A 24880-nucleotide genomic window follows, 5' to 3' on the forward strand; every position below is an offset into this window, starting at 1 on the left:
GACAGGGACCCTCAAGCTGGAAATTCCTGGGCCGTCACTACAGGTGATGAGATGCTGGGGGGCAGCTGAACCATCCCTACTGCTTCTTCTGCTGCTTCTTTTTTTTAACTTTCTTGCTTTTTAGGGCAGCATATGGAGGTTCCCAGGCTAGGAGTCCAACCAGAGCTGTAGCCGCCAGCCTACGCCGCAGCCACAGCAATGCCGGATCCAAGCCACCTCTTTGACCTACACCACAGCTCACGGAAATGCTGGATCCTTAACCCACCAAGCAAGCCCAGGGATCGAACCCACGTCCTCATGGATTGGAGTTGGGTTTGTTTCTGCTAAGCCACAACAGAAGGTCCTCTACCCTTCTTTATTTTTTTATAAATCTTTTTTTTTTTGCTATTTCTTTGGGCCGCTCCCACAGCATATGGAGGTCCCCAGGCTAGGGGTCCAATCGGAGCGTAGCCACCGGCCTACGCCAGAGCCACAGCAACGCCGGATCCTTAACCCACTGAGCAAGGCCAGGGACCGAACCCGCAAGCTCATGGTTCCTAGTCGGATTCGTTAACCACTGCGCCACAATGGGAACTCCCCCTTCTTTTTTTTTTAAGTTTTTATTTACTTATTTATTTATTTTTGGTCTTTTTGTCTTTTTAGGGCCGCCCCTGTGGCATATGGAGCTTCCCAGGCTAGGGAATCAGAGCTGTAGCTGCTGGTCTATGTCACAGGCTCAGCCACACCAGATCCAAGCTGCATCTGCAACCTACACCACAGCTCACAGCTACACCAGATCCTCAGCCACTGAGCTAGGTCAGGGGTCGAACTCGCAACCTCATGGTTCCTAGTCTGAGTTGTTTCCGCTGCTCCACGACAGGAACGCCTCTACCGCTTCTTTATTTACATGACTTCATTCTCAGGGCTGTGGTTCTGCCAGGCCGGAAACTTGTGCTGTCAGGCGGGTGCAAACACAAGGGCCTGGCTTTGGAGCTGACCTGGAGTTCACATCCTAAGATGCTCCCCAGGGAAGCCTCTGGGTTCTATGGCAACTCCCTGCACCCTGCACCCTTTGGGTGGGGTCCAGACAGGACAGGAGGAAGTACCTTCCCCATGGCCGGGCTTCAGCCCCAGCTCAGCCTGCATCCGGGCTCCTGGAGAGTGTGAGCTCCTTGGCTGAGAAAAGCACATCCGGTCTCTCCCAGGGCTGAGCAGGGAGGGCTCGGAGGCAGGTGTCCAGGTCAGCAGCCCAAAACTCGACTGGAATCCCAACAAGGCCGCTTTCTGGCTGTGTGACCCTGGCCAAGCAGCTGGCCCAGGCTGGTCTCCTCACCATTAGGTCCCGGGCGACTGCAGAGAGGACAGGGCTTTGCCCCTGCCTCTCTTGCCCTGGTGGCCCTGTCTGTGTGGCCAGTCTGGTCTGTGCAATGCCCAGACCGGTCCAATCTCCTGCTGGCGGTCACGGGGTTCAGCTCTGCTGTGAAAACATTTCAGTGTGTGCTGGGTCTGCTGCCAAACAGATATGCATGTCACCACTGGGCTCTGAGAGCCATCTTGTATTGATAAGTAAAAATGACGGAGTTCCCACTGTGACAGGGTGGCTTAAGGACCCAGCGCTGCTGCAGCTGCAGCACAGATCACAGATGTGGCTTGGATTTGGTTCCTAGCCTGGGACCTTCCACGTGGGTGCAGCTGTGGGTGCGGCTGAAAAAGGAAAAAACAAGATGTGTTACAGGAGTTCCCTGGTGGCCTAGCAGCTAAGGACTCGGCATTGTAGCTTCTACGGCTCAGGTTCAGTCCCTGGCTCAGGAACTCCCATAAGCCATAGGTATAGCAAAAAAAAAAAAAAAAAAAAAAGCTTCCACTACGGCACAATGGGATCATCAGAGTCTTAGGAGCACTGGGGTACAGGTTTGATCCCCCGCCCAGCACAGTGGGTTAAGGATCTAGCATCGCCGCAGCTGTGGCTTAGGTTGCAGTTGTGGCTGGGATCTGATCCCTGGCCTGGGAACTCCATGTGCCAAGGGATGGCCAAAAAAAAAAGAAAAAAAAAGTGGTCTATTTAAAATAATGGACCACTACTCAGCCATAAGAAGAATGAACTAATGCCATTCACAGCAACACAGAGATTATTAGATTAAGGGAAGCAACCAAATCGCTTTGCTGTACAGCAGAAATTAGCACAACCTTGTAAATCAGCTGCTCCTGAGTTCCTCAAGCCCTCGGTGTCCAGAGGCTTCATCCTCACCAGGAGAAGAAAGCCCACGGGCCTGTCCACTTTCCCGTTTCCGGGATGTTCTCTAGGCACTTTCTCCCTGTTTCTGAGGGGCTGCCATGCTGCACTCTGACCCCGGGAACCTGGTGACGGGTCAGCCAGCCATCGACTCTGCTCCCTGCTCCCATCCAGCTGCACCTGGGAAGGGGGGCCGAGGCCCGGGGCCCCGGGCGGGAGAGGAGCCGCAGAGGTGAGGGAGGGAAAGAAGTGGAAGGGGGGGTGTGTGGGGGGAGGAGATGGAGGAGGAGGGACGGGGGAGAAGCCAGAGAAGGGGAAGGAGGGCCAAAGATGTGGAGCCTCAGCCCACCGTGCTTGGGAGCGCAGCTCCTCGGGCCCCGGGCGGGGGCGCAGACCTCGGGCAGAACCCGGCTGGGCAGGACCAACCGTCCCCCCTCCTGCCCTTACTCCCAGCCCCTCAGCCCCTGAGCACACCTGCCTCGGGCCTCGCAGCCCCTTACCTGCCCGGAAGACCCCTCGTAAGAGTCCCTTCAAAGCCAGCCCTGCCCAAACTGCCCGCACTGGAGGAGAGGAGGGGACAGGGGAGGTCCTGCCTTGCTGGCATGTCCCCTGCTTTGGACCACAGACTCAACTGCCGCTTTATCTATGGACCACCGAGCTACTGTTAGCATATTTTGAATCAAATCATCTTTTTTTTTTTCCTTTCTTTCTTTTCACGGCCCCACCTGCAGCATATGGAAGTTCCCAAACCAGGGCTGAATCGGACCTGCAGCTGGGGACCACGCTACAGCCATGGCAACACCGGATCCTCAACCCACGGATGGAGGTCAGGGATTGAACCTGCATCCTCACAGGGACAGCGTCGGGTTCTTAACCCGCTGAGTCACGCCGGGCACTCCATCCACTCACCCGTCTTGTTTGGCTCCTCCTGAGCACTGGTACCTGTGAAATCAGCGGCCGGGCTGGCATTCCTTCTCAGGTGCACATCAGAGTCACGGAGTGACTTTCTGGGGAGCTGGGCCCCTCATCTGCCACAGGACACTAGAGGTGGTGGAACCCCAGGCAGAGTCCGGTGTCCAGCCCTGCACACCTGTCCATAGTAAGGGACACGCTCCCCACACTCAGCAGGGTCTTAGTAAGTGGCTCACGATTGCAGTGGGAATCTGGACAGCTTCTTCTGTCATCCCGCACACTGGCCGTCTCCCGTGGCCAGGCCCCCAGCGCCTCTCAAAATCCCATGGCCAGTGTCACTTTCTGGGTCCTCACAGCCACTGGTGAGACGGGCAGGACAGCTGCAATCTCCCTCTGGCAAAAGGAGAGATGAGTTCCCGTTGTGGCTCCGCAGAAACAAACTTGACTGGCATCCATGAGGACCCAGGGTCGATCCCTGGCCTTGCTCAGTGGGTTAAGGATCCGGCGTTGCCCTGAGCTGTGGTGTAGGCCAGTGGCTACAGCTCCGATTCAGCCCCTCGCCTGGGAAGCTCCTTGTGCCGCAGGTGAAGGAGAAACGAAGGCAGAGTCCAACTTGCAGGGGTTTTCCAGCTTCTCAGCTCCTCTCTCTGCACTCCCAGGCTCAGTGATGCCCAAGTGATGCCCAAGGTGGTAGTGCTGGAGGTGTGCGCCCTCGCCTGGAAAACAGACAACAGCAATGGACTCCCAGGCCACGCTCAGGTCTGCACATAAGCACCCCCAGGCCTTTCGTCAGTGCCCTCCGCTTTGGGCAGGTCACCAAGGGATGACCAGCAGGGCCAGCGTTCCTGGACCAGTGCACCGTGTACATTTTTAGCCTCTGCCCCGCCTGGATGGTTTGCACTGTGACTGACGCTCTCGGGGAACCACCCAGCTGCAGCCCTGGGAAGCTGGGGGCTCAGAGGTCCTCAGGAATTGTCCGGTGCCCTGGGCCTGGAGCTCAGGCTCCTGCTCCCCTCCCAGACAGAACCAGCTCCTATCAGGGAATAAGGCATCCCCGTGCCTGGCACACAGGGGCTTGGGGCGGGAGGCGTAAGGTCCAGATCCCGTGATCTTGAGCAAGATCTAGACCGGGAAGCGGGGGCAGGGGAGGACCTCAGCTGTGCAGGGGACCACCTGGCCAGATGGCTGCTGAGGTGCTCAGGACTCCTGTCGGTGCGCCTGGGGAAGACTGCTAAGTGACAGTCCTAGCTCACGTCCAAGGACAGGGCCCCCCACCCAGGCGCTGGGCTCACCCAGGGGTGCTCCCCTCACCAGCGCATTGCCCAGGAGCAGAGAAGCAACTGGAGGAGGCCCAGGGAAAGCTTGGCAGAAAGGCTTTTCCATCTTGGGCTTCTTCTGTGCTCCCTTTTCTCAAACTCAATACCACTTCCTTACTGTTTTGGGGTGCTGGTGGGACCGCAGGGGTTCACAGAGGGCGGGAGTCTGGAGGGTCTGCAACTTGCCTGTGGGCGACTGCCCTGTGCTGGGTGGGTTTCCTCTGCAGGATTTTGAGTCAGGAGCGTCGATGGGTCCCTGGGCTGAAAACAGCTGGGATCAGCTAAGCCGAGCCGATTGGGCCTGGCTTCTCCTTAACACTTTACGGGAAAAGTTAATGGTGGGAGCTGAGCTTGGTCCAAGCAGAGTGATAAGATGAGCATGCCAACCACTCCTGGGGTCAAGAAGACCCCGCAGTTACACGTGCGCAGTAAGACGCCTGGGGTCAACGAGGGAGGGGCGCCAGAACATAAGAAGTCCTTTTTACTTTTGCTTTTTAGGGCCACCGTCCTGGCATGTGGAGGTTCCCAGGCACAGCGGTCTAATCAGAGCTACAGATGCTGGCCTACACCAGAGACGCAGCCACACGGGATCTGAGCAGCGTCTTCCACCTACACCACAGCTCACAGCAACACCGGATCCTTAACCCACTGAGCGAGGCCAGGGATTGAATCCGCAACCTCATGGTTCCTAGTCAGATTGGTTTCCTCCGAGCCACAGCAGGAACTTCCATAGGAAGCCTTGATACCGTCCCAGAACCCCTTGCTCTGAAAACCATCTTTGCCAAAGACCTGCACACATATTGGGGAGAGTCCGGTGTCTGGTCAGGTGTGAGAAATAAAACAAGATAATTGGCCAAAGAAAGACAAAGACCTGGTAGAAATGTCCTACACAAGGGATTTCCATCACTCCATGGCCTCCTGCCCCTCTTTTCTCGAGTGTGTGCTACTGCTCTGCTTCTACTTTAAGTGCTTCTCTGTATTGAGACATTAACATAAACTTGAGACCAGTTTTCACAGTCTCTGCCTCCTGGAAACATTCTTGCTTTCAACAGGGGGCAAGAATCACGGCAATTCTGCTACTAGCCTCTAGCTGGTCTAGTGGCTGGGATTCCTGGTTTCCACCCAAGCGGCCCCAGGTTCAATTCCTGAGCAGAGAAGTACCATCTCACTGCGAGCCATCACCCACTGCTGTCTCTCCAGATCAAGACGGGGAGGGGGGGGGTGTCAGAGGTCTGTGTGCGCAGCGCCACAACTTCTCTACAGTGGCTTGTACTTTTTTTTTTTTTTTTTTTTTTTGGTCCTTTTAAGGCCACACCGTGGCATGTGGAAATTTTCAGAGCTACAGCTGCCAGCCTACGCCCCAGCCACAGCCACTTGGCATATGAGCGGCGCCTGGGATCTACACCACAGCGCATGGCAACGGCAGATCATTAACCCACTGAGCGAGGCCAGGGATCGAACCGCGTCCTCATAGACACTAGTCTGGTTCATTACCGCTGAGCCACGACGGGAACTCCCAGCTTCCACTATTTCCTCTGGCCCTTAAAGCAAGAAATACTTTACACCTTGATCAAGTACCCATTTCAACACATCTAAGTGAAATAAACGCTTCACAGAGCAACGGCACTCTATGCGGTGAGCTCTCTGCTATTTCTCTCATTCCGGTTCATTTCTATAAAATGCTGGTCACCCTCCCTGTTTTTCAGAACCCAATGCTGATCCCTGATCTGATGTCAGGAGGGACAGACAGACAAAAAGCAAGCGCCCACGTAAGCGCTAATGGAGTAAAGGGCTGTGCAGGGCAGAAGACGGTCTGGCGAACTGGAAAGGGACGGTCTGCTTCTCCATTTTGCCGCGAGGCCTCTGGGCTGGAGGCAGCAGCGAGCAGGCCAGGTCAGGCGGCCCTTGGAAGCCCTGGCGGGGCGGCTGGGATTTATTTTAAGGGACAGGGAGCGCCACCGCCGCTTGGGGGAGGGGCGGGATTCAATGAGACGATGCGCTCAGCACATTATATTTAGCGGCTGACGCGCCGGGAAGCGCTAGTTCCCCGCAGTTACTACTGCGCCCCACCGGCGGAGGAACCCCTTCCAGCCTTCACCACACCGGCAGGGACCCCCGGCCCCTGCCTTTGCCCCCCCGGACTCCCGATCTTCACTCCACGGATGGTGACCTCGTGGGCAGGGAGTCTGACCCGCTGCCTTCACCCCCGCCCTGGGCAAGAGACCCCTGGGGCCTCATTTTCACCCCAGGCGCAGTGACTGAGATCTCCGTGGGCAGGGACTTCGCTCCCCGGAGAAGGGACCAACCCCCAGCCTTCGCCCCTGGGGGAGGGGAGAATTGGGGCACACGCCCCAATTTCTCCAGCCAGGGCGGGGGAAAGCTGCCGGGCACACTTTCGTAGGGGGGAAACCTAAGACCCGGGAAAGGCGTCTACAAGCTCCCGGAGCCTAGGTCCGGAGCAGACGAGCGCGCAGAGCGCGCGGGGCTTCCCGTCCCCGCCCCTCTCCACACACACACGTGCGGCTCGCCCCCCAGCCCCGTCCCCGCCCCGCGCACGCGCACTCCGCCCCAGTCGATTCCCACCCCTCCCCCCAGGCCCGCCCGCCAAGTCTCGTGCTCCCACCCCGCGCGGAGCCCGACGGGAGCGGGCCGAGAAGTGGGGCGGAGAGCAGGGGAAAGCCCGCCCCGGCCGGCGGCGCTGGGTGCGCAGGCGCGGAGCGCGGGCCCGCCCCCAAGCCGGCGGCGCGGCCATATTTAAAGGGAGGCCGGCGCGGCGAGCCAATGGGCGGCGAGCATGCGGGGGCGGGGCGTGGCGGCGCAGGCCCCGGATGTGGCTGCTGCGGCCCCTCCTCCCCCGCGCGTCTCTCACAGACCCCGGCCGCGCGCTGCCGCCGCCGCCGCCGCCGCTCGCTCGTTCGCTGGTACCCGCGCAGGCCCTCGGGCGGCGGTGAGGCGGCGCCGAGGCACAAGGGCGGGCGGCGAGGCGACCGCGCGGAGGCGAGCGGGCCGGGCCCGGCTGGCCGCCGCCATGAGCGGCTCCTCGGGCACCCCGTACCTGGGTAGCAAGATCAGCCTCATCTCCAAGGCGCAGATCCGCTACGAGGGCATCCTCTACACCATCGACACGGACAACTCCACCGTGGCGCTCGCCAAAGGTAGCGGCCCCGCGGCCGCCCCAACCGCCTGGCCCCCGCCCCCCGCCAACAGCCGGGCCTGCGCCGCCGTCCTCCCCGCCCCCGGCGCGCCCCCTCCCCCGCCCCGCTTCCCGGGCCTCCGCGCGGCAGCCGCCGCGGCCCCTCGGGGCTCGGCCTGCACAAAGGGCGCCCCGGCCCCCGGTCCCCGGCGGCGGCGTTATTGTGCTCGGCCGGCCCGCCCAGCCCGGGCTTGGGGTGGGGAGGTGGGGCGGGTCCAGCTCCCGCGGCGCCGCCTCCTCCGCGGCGCAGCCCACCTCTGCAGGTGGGGGGCCGGCGTTGCCCGGCCGCCGCCTCCCCACCTGCCCGCGGGCGGAGGGGCCAGCTGGCGCGGAGCACCCGGCCCCTTCGGGGGAGGGGCGGGGCGGGGGGCCTGGGAGTCTCCCTGGGGCCTCCCCAGAAGCCTGGGGTTGGGAAAGCCCGACTCCTGCAAGCTTTCTGGAACCTATTAAGCGGCTGGGGCCTTGAGCCTGAACAAATACCACGTCTTAATGGATTCTCCTGCCAGGGTAGGAGCGTCGGCTGGCGGCTAGGAGCGCCCATTTAAATCGCTTTCCTGCCCTTATTCAGACGTTCCGCCTGCGGATTCACCGTTTTGTGGCCGACCCCTCCCTGCACGGGCTGGTGGCCGCAGCGAAGTCCCTGGGAGACTAGAGGAAGATGGCTGTGTTGAGGCTTTCCCGGAGTCCAGTCTTTCTGAGGGTGTGGAGGCGGGAGGTGGCCTCAAACTTTCTTTGTCTTCCTTCGGGGAAGGGGGCTGGTGTCATTCCCCGCCTTTTAGGAGCACCGAGGGCAGCCCGGTCTGCAGAAACCCTGTTTGTCTACCCGGGCTTGTCGGGCTCGAGACGCCGTGCTGGGCTTTTAAGGCTCAAGGCACAGCACACAGGCTTCTATGTCAGAGGGAGTCCCAGGCCTTCGGGTCGCAGTTGGTTGCCAGCTCTGGGAATGGCTCGTCCTAAAGCCTGGTGGTGAAGTTTGGATAGACTGCGTTGGTCCGGGAGAGTGTAGCTTTATGAGGGAACGTGGTCGTGTGTAGTCTTGCCTTTTGACTGCATTTGGCTTGAGATCCTGGCTGGAGAAACGGAGGCCCGGAGTAGCCCCTGGTCCTCAGCAGGAGTGTGTTCAGACTAGGTAGAGGCTGCCTGGAGCCCAGCTCTGCCCCAGAGACCCGAGAAGGAGATGCTTGTTTGGGCTCCTTGAACCCTGCCGATTGGGTCAGTAGCCTGGAAACGCGGCCCCCACCCCCACATGGGCGCTGGCGCTGCGGGGCCCCGTTCACAGCCCCTTCTCCCGCTGTTTCCGTCGCGGCTCCTCCCAGGCTGGTTGTGGGCAGAAGGGCAGGGATAGCACGACGTGCTGGCTCTTCTCAGAAGGAAGCAGACTCCTCGGGGGTGACGTGTGGTGAGGTTTCTGTCTAAAGGCAGCCCTGGGGCTGTTGAATCTGCACAGTCAGATGTGCACGGGGTCTGCAGAGCAGCTGTTGTTTGGCTGGGAGCGCTGGTGGCCGTCTGTGTTGGGACGTGAGAACGTTGAGCTCCGTGCGACTGTCAGGCTCTGAGTTGACTCGGCACCTTTTGGAGCTTTGCCCGCCGGGGTCGCGTAGGGATCGTCCACTGGGCGGAGCCGCTGCGGGCGTGTCGGGTGGCGAAGCCGGTGCCTGGGGGCCAGGACCGGCTCCGGGAGGACAGCGACTTAGCCCCTTTTTCCTCAACTCCAAAGTGAGGTCCTTCGGCACTGAAGACCGGCCCACGGACAGGCCTGCCCCGCCGAGGGAGGAGGTTTACGAGTACATCATCTTCCGGGGGAGCGACATCAAGGACATCACGGTGTGTGAACCCCCGAAAGCCCAGCACACGCTGCCCCAGGACCCCGCCATCGTTCAGGTGAGTGCAGCACCTGTTCTGTCCGTCGTGGGCCTTGTCTCGGAGGCACGCTGGTTTCCAGGTGGAACTCGGTGTCGTCTGGCCAGAGGGCTCCTCTCGAGGAGCAGCTCTTCGAGAAAAGGGCTTAAGTTTTGTCTGGGCTGTTGGGGGGGGGCAGTGTCTTTAGTCGGGCAGCACCCGCGCTGCCAGGACGGTGTTTGTCCTTTGGGGTCGGCTGAGCCTGAAGCCCCTGTGGCATGCTGTGAGCGGCAGAGATGCTAGCGGGGACTTGGGACAGCAGGGTTGGCTCTCCCAACTCCGTCCAGCTGTTAACGCGGCGGCGTGGGCACTGAGTCTGCAGCTCCCACCACAGGCCTGCCTGCTGTGCCGCGTGCTTGCCCGGGATCGCTCGGGAGTCCAGGTTCATGCTTTCATGACTTGGACATTTGGATGCTCACTGGCTCCTTTGCGGTTCGCCCTGCAGGAGGCTCCTGGGCTGGGTGTCCCCCCCCAGAAGGTGGGGGCTTGTGCTCTGGGGGCACCTGGAGGAGCCCCAGGCCAGATGGAAGGTTTGGAGTGAGGGTCCTTGGGAACTTGAGGAAAGTACCAGAGCCGGGGCTTGGGGGACAGAGGGGCCTTTCTGTGCCTGAAGGCGGGGGGCCAGAGGCAAGGGGCGTGGGAGCAGTTCCCAGGCTGCACGGCCACGCCCCTGCGTGTCGGGGCAGGGTCACCGTGAGGGTGCCGTCTTCGTGTCCTCTTCAGAGCCTAGCCGACCTGATGAGAGATGGTGCGGAGCCACTGGAGGGACTGAGCTAGAAGTTGGAGCTGAATCACCGGGGCAGGTGGGGAGCGGGGGTGGAGTATAAAGACGGCGGCCTTGAGCGCCCGAAGCCATCCCCCCGGAAGCTCCCGCGCCTGCAGTGCTGGCTGGCGGGTCGGGCAGGGGGACAGGAGGGCCTTGAGCTGCTCTCACGTGCATGTCTCGTTGCTCAGTCTTCCCTGGGCTCGGGCTCGGCCTCCTCCTTCCAGCCACACGTGCCCTACAGCCCCTTCCGAGGAATGCCGCCCTACGGCCAGCTGGCCGCCAGCTCCCTGCTCAGCCAGCAGTATGCCGCCTCCCTGGGTTTAGGTGAGTAACTGCCCCTCTCCGCCAAGCCGCCTGTGCGGTGACATCCGGGCGGTGCGCCCCAGGCCCTGAGGGTGGGGACAGGGCGCTCTTGTCCCATTGGGCTTGTAGTGGGCTCAGCGCCTCATGCAGCGCACCTGGCTGGTCAGGGCGCTCAGTAATGACTCAGTGGAGGGCGAGAGGGGCAGCGGGCCGAGCTTCGGAACAGGTGCATCGAGTCGGAGTTCACTCACGGGGTCAGCTTGGGTCTGGGTGGAGGTTGTGGCACGTCTGCTTCAGAGGAGAGATGGTTGGTCTGCAGTTTCAGAGGGTCCTCGCCACCCGTGCTCTGCGGCGGACGTGGGAGTTCTCGCCCGCGGCCGCCTGTCCCGTCCTTGGCTGTCCTCCCATCAGGGCCCGGCTCAGGAGTTGAGTCTCCCCGGGGTCGAGTGACCCTTGAGTAAGGTCCTTGCCGCCACGTGTGGACGCTCACCCTGGCCGGAGGTTTGCAGTGTGTCGAAACCACGGAGGTGTAGGCAGCGCCCCCTTCGCTCACTCAGTTATGTGCTTCTAAAAAGCGCATCGTCTTGGTTGCTGCTCCTAGGCTGCAGGGGCCTGTCTCAGCCTGGCTCCCAGTTTCCGGAGTAGGTGTGGGTGAGCAGAGTGTCCTAAGAGAGGTCGCTTGGCTTTTTCCAAGCCTGCTGCGCACGAGACGAGTTTCTCACGACTCATCCGTATGCTTTCTTTTTGCTCTTTCTCCTTTATCTTCTTTTAGAGAAGTTGGTAAGCCCCCCAGCCTCGGCCGCGGCTTCCAGCCCTAGCTCTTCTCCGTCTCCACAGCCCGTTTCAGAGCTTGACTTGTCCTCAGAGCCACGCCAGCTCACTTCCAAGGGTAACAGCAGTTTTGGAGAACTGCATGCTGTCTCGCGAGGCCTCCTGAGAGCGAGGGGTAAACCAGTAGACCAGAGGGCCAGCAGCCGTAGCAGATAACTTGAGATAATGTGTCGAGCCCGGGCCTCGATTAAGCTGCTTCTGTTTGGTTCTGCGTGTGTCCCTGACTGGCTCCCGCGGCGTAAGGAGGGTCAGAGAGAACCTGCAGTGGCTCTGGTCCCTCTTCCTGGGCCCAGGCTGTGCTGTGCCCATGCCGCGTGGGCGACCGGCCTCTGCATGGAACACCATGTCGCGGGGCTTCTGCTGCCCTGCGCGCGCTCCGGCTCGCTGGCTGGGGAGGGGGGGCACGCACGATGCTCTGGGATCCGTGTGGCATGTTCCTCACCCATCCGGGGCACAGAATCGGGCACTTCGTGTCCTTGTAAGCAAGGCACCTTCTTCAAAGTGGGCAGACAGGCCTGAGCTGCTGACCCGGTGGACAGCGGGCCTGACCCCCGGTCTGTTAACGCGGCTGTGTCCAGCTGTCTGCGGGGCTCGGCTCGGGGGGATCCCTGGCCTTCTCTCACCTTTGCGGAGACCGTCCCGGGGATCCCTGGGGCTTGGGTTGTGGCACTCGGCTGCCGTCAGTCTGCTCTGCACGTGTCGCTGTTCTGCCCGGAGGAAGAAGCAGTGAGGTCTCTCCCCCCCGAAAGATCTAGGAGGAGAGCTTCTTGTTCTTAGGACTGTTTACGTAAAACCGCCTCCAGGGTGACAGAGTTTGTTTTAACTGGTCTGTTTTTACAACAAGCCGGTGAGCCCGCGGTCCCCGCCCTGCTCAGTGTGGTGGGAGCAGGAAGCAGCTGCTGTGTCTGCGCAGGGAAGGCCCTGCCGAGTGAGGCACTGGGCCAGGGACGTGCCCCGAGTTAATTAACCCCCATCGGAGGGACACTTCCGAGTACCTCTCGGTGTGTAGACCCTGCCCTGGGGGTTTTCGATCTGGTTACGAGAAGGCTGCCAGTCTTTTCTCTGGCTTGTGTCCCGGGTGAGGAAACGGGTAGAATAGCCAGTCTCCCCTCGTGCCAGGAGGCCCCTTTAACACAGCTGCTCCACAGCCAGGGCTCGTCGCCAAGCTCTGGGCACCCCCACCCAGCGCCAGGTTAGACCGCGCCCCCAGATCCCGGAGCAGGGGAGGCGGCTGCTGGGATGGGGCTCCCTCCATCTCTGTGGCGGCTGCCCGCCAAGCGGGACGTCGGGCCCGGCCCGGGCGCCTTCCTCGCCGGCGCGGCTGGGAGCCCGCCCTTGCCCTGTGCGGGAGTGCAGGCCGCTGCCTCTCTGGCCGGCTCTCATCATCACGTCACCCTCTTGATTCTGTGGTGCCTGGAGCAGAGACGGCGGGGTTCTAGAATTTAACCTGAGAGACTGACCACTGCGTTTTGTGGAAGGTGCCGGACGGGGGTGGTTCTTGTCCAGCACGGACCAGAGGGAAACGTGTTCTCAGACGGTGAATTGGCCAGCATCTTGGGACTGTCGAGCCCCGTCGGGGTTAGAGCTTCTGTGGCTTGGGGCGCTGTTTCCAGACAGCTGAGAGGGGCTCGTTGGGGCGGGGAGCCTGCCGGCCTTTTGCTGCTGGGCTCGCGCAGAGGGCTGGCCTGGCATGGCGGGGGGCGCGCTAGCCAGGTCTGCTGGACCCTCTCTGGGCGCGGTGGTGTGTCTCCTGCCAGGCGCCCTCGGGGAGGGAAGGGGCGAGCCTTTCTCCTCTGCTCTGCTCTTCAACGCCTCCTTCTCCTCGACTCAGGGGCTGGTTTTCCGTCCGTCTCGGTTGGGAAGAGCCCCATGGTGGAGCAGGCTGTCCAGACCGGCTCTCTTGACAACCTGAACGCCAAGAAGCTGTTCCCCAGCAAGGGCCCGGCGGGGACTCAGCTCAGCGGGCGCGCGGCCCCGCCCAGCAGCAAGACGGCCAGCGGTACGGAGTGCCCGCTTCCTTGGGGTCTCCTCCGCGTTCTCGACGTGGCTCACCGCTTCCGGGGCTCCTTTTTCATTTGAAGTCCCCCACCCCCCGGGCCCTGGGCCCTGGGCCAGCTACAACTGCCTGTCCCCATGGTGCCGCCTGCCCCCCTCATTGGGCTCTGCTTTGGGGGCGCTGGCCTTACTCCCCCTTTTGCACCTTAGATGCAGTTCAGCCTCCAGCTGCGCAGACTTCAGGGCAGGTGAACGACGAGAACAGAAGACCTCAGAGGAGGCGATCGGGTGAGAGCTGCTGCCTGCGCCCCAGGGCACCGAGCACCACCCAGGCGCGCTCTGCTGGCCGGGGCTGCCCACCTCCCAGGCCGACCATGTCCGGGCCGGGCTCGGCGGCTGCTTCCACGTGCTCTGCCCCGCTTGTCTTCTGTCCCATGCGCGGTAACGGCCAGCCGTGGCTGTCCTTGCTGCTCACAGGGAACAGACGAACAAGGAATCGCTCCAGGGGGCAGAGCCGTCCCACTAACGTCAAGGAAAACACAATCAAGTTTGAAGGCGATTTCGACTTTGAGAGCGCCAACGCCCAGTTCAACCGGGAGGAGCTGGACAAAGAATTTAAGAAGAAACTGAATTTCAAAGGTCTGGAGTTTGTCCCCACCCGGCAGGGTCCACGGAGCGGGTCGGGGAAAGACGGCGACGGCGGGGAGGCGGGCTGCTGGTCGGTGGGGAGGCCGCGCCGGCCCCGGGGGGAGTCTCGGGTGACGTGGGAACGGTGCTCGGGGCTGGGGAGCACGGCCCAGGGACGGGCTAGAGAGGTGTCCGCTGGCACAGGCCCCTCCGGGAGGTTCCCCTGCGCCCGGGGCGGTGGGGGGCTGCCGGGCGGGCCCCGCGAGGCCCTGTCCCGGCGGAGGTGCTTCGCGGGCCCCTGGCCTCTCAGCGCCTTCTCCTCCGCGCAGAGGACAAGGCGGAGAAGGGGGAGGAGAAGGACCTGGCCGTGGTGGCCCCGAGCGAGGAGGCCCCCGCCGAGGAGGACCACCTGGGGCCCAACTGCTACTACGACAAGTCCAAGTCCTTCTTTGACAACATCTCCTCCGAGCTCAAGACCAGGTCAGGCCGGGGCTGGGGACGCGCGCTCGCCTCCGAGCCCCGAGGCCGGGGCTGCTCTCTCGAAGACTGAAGCCAGCGCCGACGCTCAAGGGCCACCGCTTCGGGTCCTGCTCGCGTCTTTCCACAGCGGTTAGATTGGGCCCGGTGCCAGCCGTCGGTGGTGGCGTGGGGAGCCCTGGCAGTCACGGGCTCTTCGTGCTCAGCGGCCCCTTCTGCGTGAAGCCTGGGCCCACGGCCCCCCGCGGCGTGGCCACCTCCACATTCGGTCCTCTCGCGCCCGGCCCTGGTCTGCTGCTTGGTCTGAGCCTGGTGGCCCGAGGCCCTTGTTGCCTGCGGCAGCATGTCCGGGGTACCTCCTTGGTAGAGGCCGGGCCCTCTGTCATGGGCGCCCGACCGCTGGTGCCCACATGCTGCCCCAGAACAAGCTGGACAGTAAGCAGGGTCTGTAGCGGGGTCTGCAGTACAGAAACTCGGAGCCGCTTGTTGTGTGAGGGCAGAGGCAGGCCCAGTGTGCGGGACACGGAGGGCACAGCTGAAACAGCCGGGGTCCCCTCCGCCCTGCCCTCCATGGGCAAGAGGGACTAGAAGATGCGTGCACAGGTGACAGTGTGTGAGGGAAAACCGGGCCGGGGGGTGGGGGGGTACGGAGAGTGGCCCTGAGGTCTCGGGAGGGTTCGGAGCCAGCACGCGCAGAAGCGAGGGGCGGGGCGGAGGCCGGGTCGGGCAGGGGCCTGACCGTGGGAGGGGTCCGTGCCAGGCTCTGTGGGTCGTGGTCCCTGCTGGCTTTCATCCATGAGCCTTGGGGGCGTCGTGACTTCTGCAGTTTCGTTGCTGGTAGTTGAGAACACGCTGAGATGGGGCAGGCACGAAGGCCGAGTGGTCACATCAGATGCTTTTGGGGGGCGCCGGGGAGGAGGAGGGCTTGGCCTCAAACGTGTGCTTCAGGTGGGCTGCTGGTTTGCTGGTGGGATGTGAGCAGAGCCAGGCTGACCGAGGGCACGGTTGCTGCCACCTCAAGCCAGGAGGCCCGGGCGCGGCAGGGCAGGGGTGGGGCTGGGTGTGTTGCCTGAGAGTGGCTTGTGATCAGCCCCGGGACACCCAGCGCTGGCACAGGGGGGGCTGCCGCGCGGCATGGGGGCGGGTGGTGCCGAAGCGTCGTGTTCCTGGGGACCCTGTCTGTCTACCCCGCCCCTCCTCAGCTCCTAGAAACTTTTTGGAGGGGTCCCCCATCTGCTTCAGGTCCTGGAGCCTTCCCCGTCGCCGGGGCTGCCCTTGTGGCATGCGGGTGGCACATGCTGGCCTTAGATGACGTGGGTGTGAGAGTTGCACCCCAGCAGCCCTGTCCAGAGGGAGGCAGGCCTGGGTGGGAAACGGGGCTGGAGCCTTTGCAGTACCGGGTCCTGGCTGTGTGGCCCCCATCCGCGCACCTGTGCTTTCTTCCTCCCAGGCGTGTGGGAGGGTCTGGAGGGGGTGGCTGCGGTCAGGTTCACGTGCTCTGTCTGTGGTTCAGTTCCAGGCGAACCACGTGGGCAGAGGAGAGGAAGCTCAACACGGAGACCTTTGGGGTGTCGGGAAGGTTGCTCCGGGGCCGTAGTTTCCGGGGTGGATTTCGAGGGGGCAGGGGCAACGGCACAGCCCGTCGTAACCCAACTTCCCACAGAGCTGGGACCGGCAGGGTGTAAGGAGGCGGCTGCTGGTGAGTGAGGGGCTTCCGGACCTCTGGGGAGGGCGTGGGGATGGGGAGGCCCCGGTCGGAGAAGCCGGGAGGTGTTGAGGCCAAACTGAGGTCCCTTGGGATCAGCCAGTGGGGGAAGGGGGGCGGCGGGCTGTCCGAGTGAAGGTGCAGGTGCCAGGGGGCTGGGTGCTTCCTACTCGGGGAGGTGGTTACAGCCCCAGGGGCCCAGGCCTGACCCAGGGTCAGCATCTTAACCGGGTCCAGGGACACCCGTGTGCCTTTCAGGGTCTGGGTGGTAAGCGGGCTCCAGGGGTGCCCGGTGCTGCCCTGCCCCCTGCCAGGTGGTGGGACCTGGAGCTGCCTCCCCTGAACCACCGCGGTGCCTGCGGGTTGCGACGGGACGGTCCGCGAAGCCCTGGCCGGGCGGCCCCTGCTCACGGTGTCGGTCCCCCTCGCAGGTGCTTGGAGCAGCGCGTTCGCGGGCGGTGTCCGCGAGGACGACGAACGCTGCGCTTACGGGGCGACGTGCGGCGCTTGGTTTTCCGGGTTTGGAAGATTTTCATGCCACGACTTACGTTTTGGACAGAACTGAACTTGGATGTGGGCTGAGTGAGCACCACGTGTTTTGGGGAGAGCGTTCATAGGTAACCTCTTTGAGGTTTCTTGGCCTCTCTCCTTTTTAGTTGCGTACAGCCTGATTGTACGGTTTTGGTATTTTGCAGACAGGTTTCTAGAGCGAAAGTTTGGTCCTCGTTTTGTGACCTTTTTGGACAGCTTTGATTTTTAAAGTGGAACCAAATTTCATTTGGCAAATGCAGCAACCAAGCACATCTCTGTAACCCATTTGGCCGCTGGTGCCACAGGTGGGGCCCAGGAGCCAGGCCTGGGCAGCGTGGGGGCGCGTGGGGGCGGGCGGGCCTGGGGCAGGGGAAGTGGGGAGCCCCGCGGATCATGTTGTACCAGCCGAGCTGGCGTCGAGGGAGGGGCTGGCGGGTGGGGCTCCTCCAAGGGTAGGAAGGGCCTGCAGCGGGAGCTGGGGGCTGTCACTTGGAGCCTGGCTTCCAGAGCAGTCAGGGTTGAGGGTGAATGCCTAGGACCAGCGCCCCCGTGGCCTCCCTGCCCCCGCTGCCCACCCCTGGCCCAAGCCAGTCGCTGTTGGCCTCTGGCAGGACACTGTTCAGTGTCCCATCCACTTGGAAGCGAGCCAGTCTTTTTTTGCAAGGTCGGTTGACCGAGAGCTTCTTTTCTCAGTTGTAAATAGTTGTGTGTTTTTGTTTGACTGGTGGGTGGCGGGAGGCGGGGAGTATAAATTCGCTGCATGAGTAACGGTCCGACTTAGTAGAAGCATGTGCCCTCAGGTGACAGGGCATCGCGGGTGAGAACACCTTGGTGACTAAATCCCTTCAGTAGCTGTAAAGGTTTTAGTTGTGCATTGATTAAGTTACCGTAAAAGCTTAGGTTTATTTTTGCAGCACTCAGTGGCTAAGCGTTAGAGCATAGCAGTGGGCTGCCCGGTTGGAGTCGTGTAAACTTGTAATTACAAATAAACATGCAAACCTTGGAGACTTTCTGCTTTGAAAGTGCCCGCATCGCCTCCTGCCTGACACGCCCTCTCAAGGGGGGTGCTCCTCAGGCCTTGAGCTGGTGGGACTCGGGACGTCTGGTGTCCTGGAGCGAGGCCTCCAGGGGTGACTGCTGCTGTTCTCCAGACTTTGGACATAAACTAGCTACAAAACCGGCTTCAGAAGTGGCCCCTTTGCTGCTTCAGTGCAGCGTCCACGCTCCCCAGAGTCCTCACGTTCTGATGTTTCAGGACCCGTCAGGGGCGGGCAGCAGGCCAGCGTGGGCCAGCCTCGTGTCCCGGCCCGTCACCTCCTCCCCGCAGATCCTGAGCACCGGCAGTAGTTTCAGAATTTGACTACATTCTCGGCAGCCTTTCATCTGGTGAGCTCTAACGTCCTGACCCAGTCAAAAGAAAAGCCTTCCATAGTTTAGCTGCCACATGCAGTTAATCTTAGGTAGGTGATGCGGCAGCTGAGCGAAGCGGCTGTTTCCCTGCTAGAGAGTCTGAATACGTTAACTCCTAGTTTACCTCCTGTGACTAACCTTGCTCTTGAAAATGCAAACTGATAGTCACATGGACAGCTAGACTTTAAAATGTATGTGGGCCTTTTTACTCCTCTCCAGAAGCCCGAAACCCAGAGCAGGAGGACCTGTGGGGAGCAGCAGGGCCCTGAGTCCTACCAGGGTGGTTGGAAGAGACAGGCAGCCCCAGGGCCCAGGAGCCAGAAAGCCGCACCATCTCCAGCCGCAGGGCCCCAGCTGTGCAGGTCAAGGGCTGGTTAGGGTTTTTTTGTAAAGGCAAAACGCTTACCCTGCCCCTGGGCTGGAAGCTAAAGGGTGATCTTGCTCATTTAAAAAAAGCAAGGGCGGGGAGTTCCCGTCGTGGCTCAGTGGTTAACGAATCCGACCAGGAACCACGAGGTGGCGGGTTTGATCCCTGGCCTTGCTCAGTGGGTTAAGGATCCGGCGTTGCCATGAGCTGCGGTGTAGGTCGCAGATGTGGCTCGGATCCCGCGTTGCTGTGGCTGTGGTGTAGGCCGGCAGCTACAGTTCAGATTCAACCCCTAGCCTGGGAACCTCCATGTGCTGCGGGAGCAGCCCTAGAAAAGGCAAGAAGACCAAAAAAAAAACCACACCCAAAACTTAATGGAAACAAAGACTCCACCTGTCCAGCTTCCAGAGCCACGCAGAGAAGCTGCTAATGTGCTCTGTCTGGTGCAGTGGCCGCCGGCCGCAGGGGCCCAAGCACGTGAGATGATGGCTCACGGAGAGGAAGGGGACGCTTCCTAACTGCATCCCTTCCACTCAGGTGGCCCAGTGGCAGGTGCTGTCCATCCGCAAGAGTGGCCCGGAAAAAAAAAAAAAAGGTGGGAATTCCCGCTGTGGCTTCTGTTCTTGCTGATGGCACTGGTGGTATTTCAGGAGCCCTGGGATGCAGGTTCGATCCCCAGCCCAGCCTGGACAGCTTGCTGTAGCTGTGGCTTGGCCCTGACCTCTGACTTCCACGTGCCGTGGGGGCACAGCTAAAAAAAACAAGAGGCAGAAACAGCAGGAAATCTCAAGGCAAAGCGGTGTGTTGACCTGATCTGCTAAACCAGAAAATCGGGACTGGGCTGTGGCTGCTGCTCCGCACATGAATTCCAGGGTTTAAACCGAGTGCTGCTTGCCGTGACTTCGCATCTTCATTAAGGACGTGAGCAAAGGCCCACGAAGAAGCATGCTGCCCTGGTCCTCAAGGAGGGACCCCAAGTTTCGGCATCCGCGGCGCCTCCGCCCGCAGCAGGTGGACCCCGTGAGGCCCTCTCAGCCCCCAAGGAGGAGCCACGCTCACCCTCCGCCGTCTAGAGCCTGGCAATACGGGCCAGAAGGAAAGTGCCAGACCCCAAGGGAGTGCGCTTTCTAAAGGACTGTCAGCACCTCAAGGACTGGACGCTGGAAGAAAGGTTAAAAACGTGCAGGTTTATTGTAGGGCACGCGTGGACAGTAAGACGGGAGGGGAGACGCCTGCGTGTCATTCTGAGAATCGCCCATGATGTAAATTTAAAAATCACTGCGAGCGAGCTTCCATTCATCACGACGCCTTCTTCTGCTTCTTCTTTTCGTTCTCTTCTTTCTCTTTTTCAATCTCAGCAACGTACTTCTCAATTTCCTCAGGATTTAAAATCTACCAAAAAACGGTTTATGGTTAGCTCCCCAGGCCACATGGGGGCCCAGAGAGGGAGCCTGGCTGCCCCTCCGGGAAAGTGAAGCCACCACACCTGACCCCGGGAACAGCAGGCGCTGAAGTGCAGGTGTTTGTTTGAAGAGCAGAAGTGAAGGTGCACAGTGGTTTCCGCTAAGAGGTGGACACGGGATGATTTTTGTTGTTCTTTTAGGGCTGCACCCGCGGCATATGGAGGACCCCAGGCTAGGGGTCGAATCTGAACTGTAGCTGCCGGCCTACACCCCAGCAACAGCAACGCGGGATCCGAGCCGCGTCTGCACTCTGCACCACAGCACACGGCAACACCAGATCCTTAACCCCCTGAGCAAGGCCAGGGCTCGAACCCGCAGCCTCATGGTTCCTGGGCGGGTTCGTTTCCACTGCGCCACGACACTGGGATGAGTTCTTTTGAACTCGTGTTTGTGGGGTTTCCTTGGAAAGAACTTTGATGCAGAATGGCCTGTCCCCACCCCTGCCCCGACCACAGGCACGCACAGCAAACCACGTCAGCAGTTACCTTGAGGGGCTGATCTCGCCGCATGACAGCAAGTTCAATGTTTTTGCCGCCTGACTGCACCACCTGGGACGGGAGTGAAGGGCGTGAGAATCAGCTCAAGGCCCAGTGGGCTAAGCCTGCCCTGAAACGCTGTGGGCAGCCCAGCCCCCACGCCCCCCACAGCTTGTGTCCCAGCTGCACGTCCATGTGCCAAGTTCTCTGCGCTGCTGGGCCCGTCCTGCACGGCGGGGATGCGCCTGACCCTGCAGCCCGGACCCAGCCTGGCCTCCCAGGCACACCCCCGATGCTGCTTTGCTTTCACCCGCCAGCACCCCCAAGTCCAACCCAGCTGCCCCGTCCAGGCCGTCCCTCCGCCCAGCCCAAGTTCCACTGCCAGGGCACGGGCGTCCTCACCGTCCTGCCCAGAGCCCAGACGGGCACTTACTTCCAGCAGGGCCTTGATAACCAGCTTAATAGTCAGACCGTCCGTTTCAATGGCTTCGTCGGTGTAATTCTTCTCCAGAAACTCACGCACAGATTTGGCGCCCCGGCCTATAGCATTGGCCTGGAAGGGGGAGGTGCCACGCAGCGTGTGCCAGTCTGGAGCTGGCCCGAGAACATGCTGCCCACCCCCCGTGGGCCACTGCTGCCCTGCTCCCGCTCTGCTGCCATGGGCTGAGGTGAGGCAGCCTGGATGCCAGGCCCTGCCCTCTGGCTGCTTTTTGCAGAGGGCTCATTGGGGCAGTTCTCCATGAAGAACGAGCCGCTACTGATGAAAGACGCGTACCTTGCACCGCGCGGTCCCTTTCTCCCAAGTAGCACACCTGCTGACCACAGCTCCCATGACAGCTAGTGTGTGCACACACTCACCTAGGCCAGCTCAGAGCTGCTGCTACCGGCAGGATGGCCCGAGGGCCCCTGCTGCGCCAGGGACTCACCTTCCAGGCGTGGTAGGTCCCTGAGGGGTCCGTCTGGTAGAGTCTGGGGGTGCCGTCAAAGTCAAAACCCACGATGAGGGCGGAGATCCCAAAGGGCCTGCGACCGTTGCTCTGTGTGTAGCGCTAGTGGACAGACAGACACAGGACGGTTGTCTTGGCACAAACTCCCCAGACGACCCAAGTAAAACACACATGGTGCTCCCAGACACTGGGTTCAGGAAAGGGGGGGCCCTAAAGCAAGCCCACATGCGGGTTGTTCGCAGTTCAGGTGAGACATGACACGGGCCAGCGGCTTTCAGCATTGCTCCCACCCTGGCTGCACGTCCCCCCGGAGCACGGCCGGGGCGACCTGGGGCTACTTTGCCGCAGACACACTCGGTTCACAGGTGACCAGAATATCACCAGGGTAGGGGGACTGTCAGCGCCTCGCACCTGCCTGGTGACTGATCATTGGGGAGGGCATGACAAAAGCCACAGCGTTTCCCTCCAGAGATGAGCCCACATCACCTCGTAAGAAGAAAATTTCAGGTACCACTAGGCGAAGGATGGGAAGTTACACGAGGCAGGCGAGGACCACCCCGTGAGGCTGCTGCTGAACCCCCGTGACGCACCCGCAGCAGGACACTAACTGGTGACGGCCCCGTGACGGGAGCCGACCCAGGGCAGGCGGCGCCTACCTGCTTCAGGCTGGCGATGTAGCGGGTGATGTACTCCACAGTGACCGGGTCCTCCACGGTCAGCCGGTGGCTCTGGCACTCCACCCGCGCCCTGTTGATGACTATCCGTGCGTCCGCGGTGAGGCCTGCGGTGACCGGAGAGCTAGCCTGAGCCCCACCTTCCAGTCAGTGGTCCAAACCAGCACGGCATGGACGGCACAACCTCTGGCGGCTTCTAAGACCGGCTCCCGGTTCCCAGCGCGGCGCCTGAGTGACTGGCGGCGGAAGCAGCAGCCCCCACGCGCTTCTCTGAGAAAGCTGGGCGGGCGACCAGCACGCGTCCCGGGACAAAGCAAGTCAACCTCTGGATTGGGTAAACCGGGCGCTCCCTGCCGAGGAGGGAGATGAGCGAGGAGGGAGATGAGCGGAACCACAGGAGCTGACCGCACCTGACAGCAGAGCGCCGGACGGCCCCACCTTTCCCACGGCGACATGCCGCTGAAAGCACGGGGCCACCGCACAGCCCCTCACCCCGGGCGTCTGCTGAGAGCCTGTGCGTCAGCCACCGGAGAGGGACCCTCCTGCCCAAGAAGCAGGCCGCACCTGTTTCTTGGAAACGGTCTGTTCCCCGGCGTGGGCGTCCCCGGCAGCGCTTCCCCGGGTGACCCTCGTAGGAGGCAGGAGGAGAGCCCCGGCCCCAGGCTCACCCGCGAACGCCATGCAGACGTTGTCGTCCAGGGCGCAGATCTTCCGCACGGTCCGCTCGTCCTGCAGCCTGGCCACCGACTTCTTCTCCACGCCGAGGACGACGATGTCCCTTCCGCGGACGCCAACCTTCAACGGGCATCACCGTGGCACTTAAACGTGTGACGCGATCCCAGCCCAGAGCACGAAGAGCGGCTGTTGCCGCGGCCCCATGACCACTGGGGCAGGGGGCACGCACAGCCTGCAAACCGTGGGGCTGGACCCGCTTATGCACAACTACCTCAGGCGTCGCCAGCCAGGTGCCCACTCTTGGCCTTAGGCTTCAGTTTCAGTTCAACTGAAAACCACCACCGTGTGTGACCCACGTGTATGTGCCCCTTCAACCCCATGATTCGGAATTCGGCGTAAAGCCTTTAGGCCTGAGTCCTTAACACAGAAATAGCTGTCCTGAAAGCAGTGTTGCGTGGCTGTGAAGTCACACCCAAACCCTCCCCGCTCCCGCACTTCGGTAACCTGTGTGCACGGCAGTGGGCAAGTGCCTGATGTGACCAGGTGGACGTGTCAGCTACCCCCGGGAGGCCACTGGCTGTTTCTGGCTGTCGCTTCGCAGGTAGAAGGATGTCTTACGCACATGGGGAAAAAAATCACGATTGCCTGTCGACAGCCCTCAATGGGAACAGCAGCCGCTGCGCATGAAACGGTCACTGGGCAGAGCGACATCCGCCCGAGCCCAGAGCAGGGCTTCTGAGCCTCAGGACTGTGGGCACCGGGCCCGCCAATTCTTGGATGTGAGGGCGGCCCGGCTCACTGAAGGATGCTTACCGTCCGCCCGGCCTCTGCCCGGCCTCTGCCTCTAGAAGTCTCCTGGCCGTTGCCAAACGCCCCCTGGGCTGCAGAGAAGCCCTGGTCGGCTGTGTTTCCAAGTTTCAAGCAACTTTCCTACAAACTGACCTGGTCTTTAAAGCTCCCAAAGACAAGAAGGCCCTGCTCAGAGGCGCTGGTTAAAGAAAGGTAGCCTGCCGGCGGGCCCCACATGCAATGGGGGCGGGGGGAGACAGGTGCCAGGCGACTCCCCCACTAGTCTCTAAGCTGAAATAGGTCGCAAGGTGGATTTGGAGCCCCCATTGCAGAAGAGGTTCAAGAGATGAAAATACTTCCAAGATTCACAGAATCGTGTGTTTTCTCTCTGGCCAAACCTCTGACACACCAAATAATAAAATAAAAACCATCGTACAGTTTAGCCAATAAGCAAACTGCCAAGCGTACTGAAGGCACCATTGCATTTACGTTTCAAACCGCGGCCTAAACGACAGCCGCGCTCAGGTGCGAGGGGACGAGGGGGGCGGTCACACCCGGAGGGGCCTGCCAGCTGCGCCGGGCTGCCCGGGGACGGCAGGGCTGCTGCTGAGCCCGGCGGCCGCCCTTTGTCCTCGAAGCCGGCCCACTGCTTTCCCGGTCGGGGAAGCCCCCTCACTGGGAGCGGTCCGCATGCCGTTCGCGCAAATCATTTGGTGCCTTAAGGCGCGTTCCGGGTAAGGGGCTGGCCCGCCGCTCGGAGCCCCCCCCCCCCGCCCAGCCGCGGCCCCCGAACCCCCAAAATGGCGCCGCCGGCAGGCGCGCTCGGCTCCGGACACCGGAGGAGCCCCAAGGCCTGCGGTCTGCAGGCCACGGTCCGCAGCGCCCCTTCCCGAAGCAAGCCCCACGTGACGGCTGCCGTGCGCCCCCCCGCCCCTGTGCTACCCGAGCCCGAAGCACTCGGCGCCGGTCAGCGCGGCCTCCCCAGCCGCCCGGGCCCTGCCCATCCCCGGACGTGCAGGCCCCGCGGGGCCGCCGCTCACCGCAGTCGAGCCCTTCTTCACGGCCTCCTGCGCGTACTCCACTTGGAAGAGGTGGCCGTCGGGCGAAAAGACGGTGATGGCGCGGTCGTAGCTCATGCCGGCGGGGCGACGCGGCCGGACCCGGGAAAAGCGCACACTCACGGCCCGCGCAGCCCGCGATTCACGACGTCGCTGCGCCCGCGCCCGCGCCGCGCGCCCGTCCGCCCCCGGCGCCGCCGACTGCGCTGCTGGCGTAAGGCGGGCGTAAGGCGGCGTCGGGCGACGTGCGCGCG

The 24880-nt window shown here is 62.0% G+C and overlaps 2 protein-coding genes and 1 long non-coding RNA gene across 7 annotated transcripts; 1 reads left to right on the forward strand and 2 right to left on the reverse strand.

The window, feature by feature from the left end:
* LOC106506742 lies at nt 755–7583 on the reverse strand. Of its 3 annotated transcripts, XR_002340119.1 has the most exons (4): nt 7496–7583; nt 3122–3840; nt 2167–2392; nt 755–1683 (listed from the first exon to the last, which is right to left on the reverse strand). It is a non-coding gene; the product is annotated as an uncharacterized LOC106506742 (long non-coding RNA). The 3 variants fall into 3 exon arrangements; XR_002340118.1 differs by lacking the exon at nt 2167–2392; XR_002340117.1 differs by having other exon boundaries at nt 2167–3840.
* LSM14B (LSM family member 14B) lies at nt 7292–19843 on the forward strand. Of its 3 annotated transcripts, XR_002340116.1 has the most exons (11): nt 7292–7595; nt 9351–9514; nt 10487–10622; nt 11374–11547; nt 13264–13431; nt 13638–13715; nt 13905–14066; nt 14384–14534; nt 16045–16230; nt 16668–18153; nt 19195–19843. XR_002340116.1 is itself a non-coding variant. In XM_021078207.1 (10 exons), exons 1-9 carry the CDS (start codon nt 7469–7471, stop codon nt 16214–16216), a joined length of 1275 nt encoding a protein of 424 aa, XP_020933866.1. In that variant the 5' UTR covers nt 7295–7468; the 3' UTR covers nt 16217–16230; nt 16668–17774. The 3 variants fall into 3 exon arrangements, 2 of the variants coding, with proteins under 2 accessions (XP_020933867.1, XP_020933866.1); XM_021078207.1 differs by lacking the exon at nt 19195–19843 and having other exon boundaries at nt 7295–7595; nt 11374–11490; nt 16668–17774; XM_021078208.1 differs by lacking the exons at nt 11374–11547; nt 19195–19843 and having other exon boundaries at nt 7293–7595; nt 16668–17774.
* Nucleotides 19712–24855, reverse strand: PSMA7 (proteasome subunit alpha 7). The gene is given in 7 exon segments (NM_001243652.1): nt 19712–19936; nt 20493–20555; nt 20917–21036; nt 21410–21532; nt 22087–22211; nt 22773–22899; nt 24609–24855. Coding segments are annotated over 7 exon segments (747 nt in total). The 5' UTR covers nt 24705–24855; the 3' UTR covers nt 19712–19843.

The sequence above is a fragment of the Sus scrofa genome, chromosome 17 (assembly GCF_000003025.6).
Source record: "Sus scrofa isolate TJ Tabasco breed Duroc chromosome 17, Sscrofa11.1, whole genome shotgun sequence".
NCBI lineage: Eukaryota > Metazoa > Chordata > Mammalia > Artiodactyla > Suidae > Sus > Sus scrofa.

Bases quoted from the DNA above. Each gene is read 5' to 3' on its own strand.
- LSM14B (XM_021078207.1), top strand. From the start codon at position 7,469: ATGAGCGGCTCCTCGGGCACCCCGTACCTGGGTAGCAAGATCAGCCTC. The intron at 9,515-10,486 runs GTGAGTGCAGCA...CTCGTTGCTCAG, and splicing joins AGGACCCCGCCATCGTTCAG to TCTTCCCTGGGCTCGGGCTC. The intron at 13,432-13,637 runs GTACGGAGTGCC...TTTGCACCTTAG, and splicing joins CAGCAGCAAGACGGCCAGCG to ATGCAGTTCAGCCTCCAGCT.